This window comes from Penaeus japonicus, unplaced genomic scaffold (genome assembly GCF_977035675.1).
Source record: "Penaeus japonicus unplaced genomic scaffold, GWHDUDI00000001_assembly GWHDUDI00000040, whole genome shotgun sequence".
Taxonomy (NCBI): domain Eukaryota; kingdom Metazoa; phylum Arthropoda; class Malacostraca; order Decapoda; family Penaeidae; genus Penaeus; species Penaeus japonicus.
The window spans coordinates 15,800,457-15,803,370 of record NW_028234442.1 but is presented as its reverse complement, the minus strand read 5'-3'; the positions used below and the strand labels follow the sequence as shown (position 1 = coordinate 15,803,370).

At 40.1% G+C, this 2,914-nt stretch overlaps 1 protein-coding gene across 1 annotated transcript in view; it reads left to right on the top strand.

The window, feature by feature from the left end:
* Positions 1-2,144, top strand: part of LOC147466913 (uncharacterized) — a 5,658-nt gene extending 3,514 nt beyond the window's left edge. Inside the window, exons 4-5 of the mRNA XM_086533858.1 lie at positions 462-669; positions 1,523-2,144. Coding sequence (XP_086389984.1) covers positions 462-669; positions 1,523-1,935 — 621 coding nt within the window. The 3' untranslated portion in view covers positions 1,936-2,144. The remainder of the gene's footprint in view (positions 1-461; positions 670-1,522) is intronic.
* The last annotated feature ends 770 nt before the right edge of the window (positions 2,145-2,914 follow it).

Sequence of the window (2,914 nt, the reverse complement as noted above, 5' to 3'; positions counted from 1 at the left end):
TATATATATATATATATATATATATATATATATATATATATATATATATATATGTATATACATATATACATACACACCCGTAGTAGAGCCTACAGACATAATCTTCACAATCAACCTACGCTGCATTCTGTTTCGATCCTTATTAAGTAAATCTTCAGCCTCATACTTGATATCATCTACTCCTTTTCCTTTACCTTACCGTTAAACGAATGCTTGTATTGTCATCCATTATCCGATAATACTGCCTTTACAACTAAGGTTTTTTACACTTTTTTTGTTCTGAGATAATTTCAAAAAGATATGAAAATAGGCAATTCTGTCTGAAACCAGTTGTGCTATTGGGTTTATATACTGTTCACTCATACGTTATCTTAGACCGGAGTTATAATATCTATTATAACTTACTAGATAAATATGTTCAGTATTTTCGGTTTAATTCATAGGCCTTCTTCCTCCCTTAGGATCGCATTATGGTGTCGCTCACGTCACTCCTCGTCCTGTCGTCTCTCTTCAATCAGTCGTCCTCGTCACTACCCAAGACATCGTACCTGAAGCTGGTCGACGTGTGGTTCCTATCGAGCATCGTCACCATCTTCGTGATCATCGTCATCCAGACTGTGCTGGAACACCTCAGGGACGAAGGCGAAGTGGGGAGGTCGTCATCCAGCGGTGAGTTTAACTATCATGGGAACGATTGATCTTTGCACTCATGGTGAAAGAGCTAATTTGGCTGAAGTCCAAGGGGCGTGAATTTTATGCCTGTTCCGGGACCGTCTTTGCTTCCAATATCAGTATTCGTTGTATAATTAATTGCAAATGATTCTTGCCCTGGAAAGGCGAAAGATTCAGTTTGGTTGAAGTTAAATGAGATTATGTCTCTTTCGTTCGATTTTCTATCTAATAATTTTTTGTATGACTTCTACAAAAGATCCTTTAAAAGAAGGATACGCAACTTTGTCCATCTGGCGATTAACATTTCGTAACATCATTAGTGTTGTCATTCTGACGTCATCAGCGGCAATACTCTGACCTCACAGACCAGAAAACAGAAATATGTGAACAGACTGTTTCGTTTCAGTTGCTTCATTCTTTGGATATCTCTTTGAATACTAGATTTACAAAATGAATCAGAAATGACAGCAAGAAAATTATGATACTCGAGAAAGTTGAATATGAAAACCCATTCGATTGAGTAGAAGTTGCCATTCTAACTTTGGAAACGTCGAAGTATTACTGTATTCGTAATTGAAAAGTCATTCGTCTCCGAAAAGAGGATATAATTTTATCGATAATTCTATCAATAATGATACTGTATATTCAACTGTAGTCCACTGTTCGGTATGCAACAACATTAGAACAGAGCATTTCGGACATAATCAAAGTCTGTGATTAGTGAAGGAAAAGTTAAGTTTTGATGACGTCTTAGAATATCAACTAGCAAGTGATAAAATATCTTCGGTGTATTCTATTTGACTTACTTTATCATTCCTATCCTGTTTATCTCTTCCTTGCACATTTCCAGTTTCTGTCCGTTCGATGAGGATGATCGGGCGCCGCCTGCTGCCTCCCGTGAAGTCGATCTTCCCGCAGGCGTCGCAGAGGGCGGAGGAGCCCTCCATGTCCGCCACGGGTCGAGGCAGAGAGATAAGACTCGAGAAGTTCGAGCGCGATTTCAACCTTCGCTTTGGAACTCACGGCACGATCACCACGGCCTCTTCTGGTTCAGGAGGAAGACGCCGTTCTGCGTTCTCGCCCCCAGCAGGACACTTCTCAGGGGAGGGCACCGGGACCACCTCGAAGGACGGCGTGGCCCACGACGCTCAGCGCTCGTCCCGAACGATCTGCGACGTCTGCAGCAAAATCTTCCTCTTCTCTGCTTTTACAATTTTCCTCGTCGGTTACTTCATCTGGGCGCTTTCATCCTACCGGTCGTGAGTGCCTGGTTGCGGACAGAACGGGCTGAAGGAGGAGTTTCCACAGCAAAAACTCCTATAAATGCTGTTTAATTAAGATACATTTATTCCTTTTCAAATATCCCGACAAACTTTCTGTTTATACCTAGATCATACATACCTACAGTAGTCGTATATATTTATTTTATAACCTTTCAACTGTAAATCAAGCATTCCTGACATGAAATAGATTTGCACACCTGGAAAGACGTGTAAACACTTTTATTTCATCATTCATTTTTTTTATACAAAATAAATAATTTCATTTTTAATAACTAATAAAACCACTATTAAAGATGAGTGGTTTTATGGCGATGATTCATTAACTATTGCTAATGTTTGCGTATCAGTTGCACATCTTTTAATATTGTTTAGGGTCCTTATTTACCTGGAGAGAGAGAGAGAGAGAGAGAGAGAGAGAGAGAGAGAGAGAGAGAGAGAGAGAGAGAGAGAGAGAGAGAGAGAGAAAGAAAGAAAGAAAGAAAGAGAAAGAGAGAGAAAGAGATAGAGAAACTGAAGCTTTTAAACCATTTGGGAGAGAGCGAGAAGAATTAATGTGACTAAAATCGAGAGAGAGAGAGAGAGTGTCAGTGTAAAAAAAAAGGGTGAGCTTTGAGCTGCACCCGCTGGCACCAGAGAGCTTTGCTGTTTGAACCCGGATGGGAATATGTCGTTTGTTCATAGCTTGAATTTGGTAGGAAGAAAACAGCTGACATATACAGCTGTTTTCCTAGAACCGAAAAAATGCAAGTCATATAGCAAATGAGATAACAATATAACGAGCTAATGGTTGAGGCGAGGGGGGGGGGTGACGTTTACAGATGTCTCTCGCTCGAATAAATTTGGAAAAGCTGGTCAGATAAGAATTTGATGATACCTCCAGTTCGTCATATGTATAAGCTCTGGCGGCTGTTAGTCAGGTCTAGAATCATAGCACAGGTTTAACAATAACAAAGGAGCTT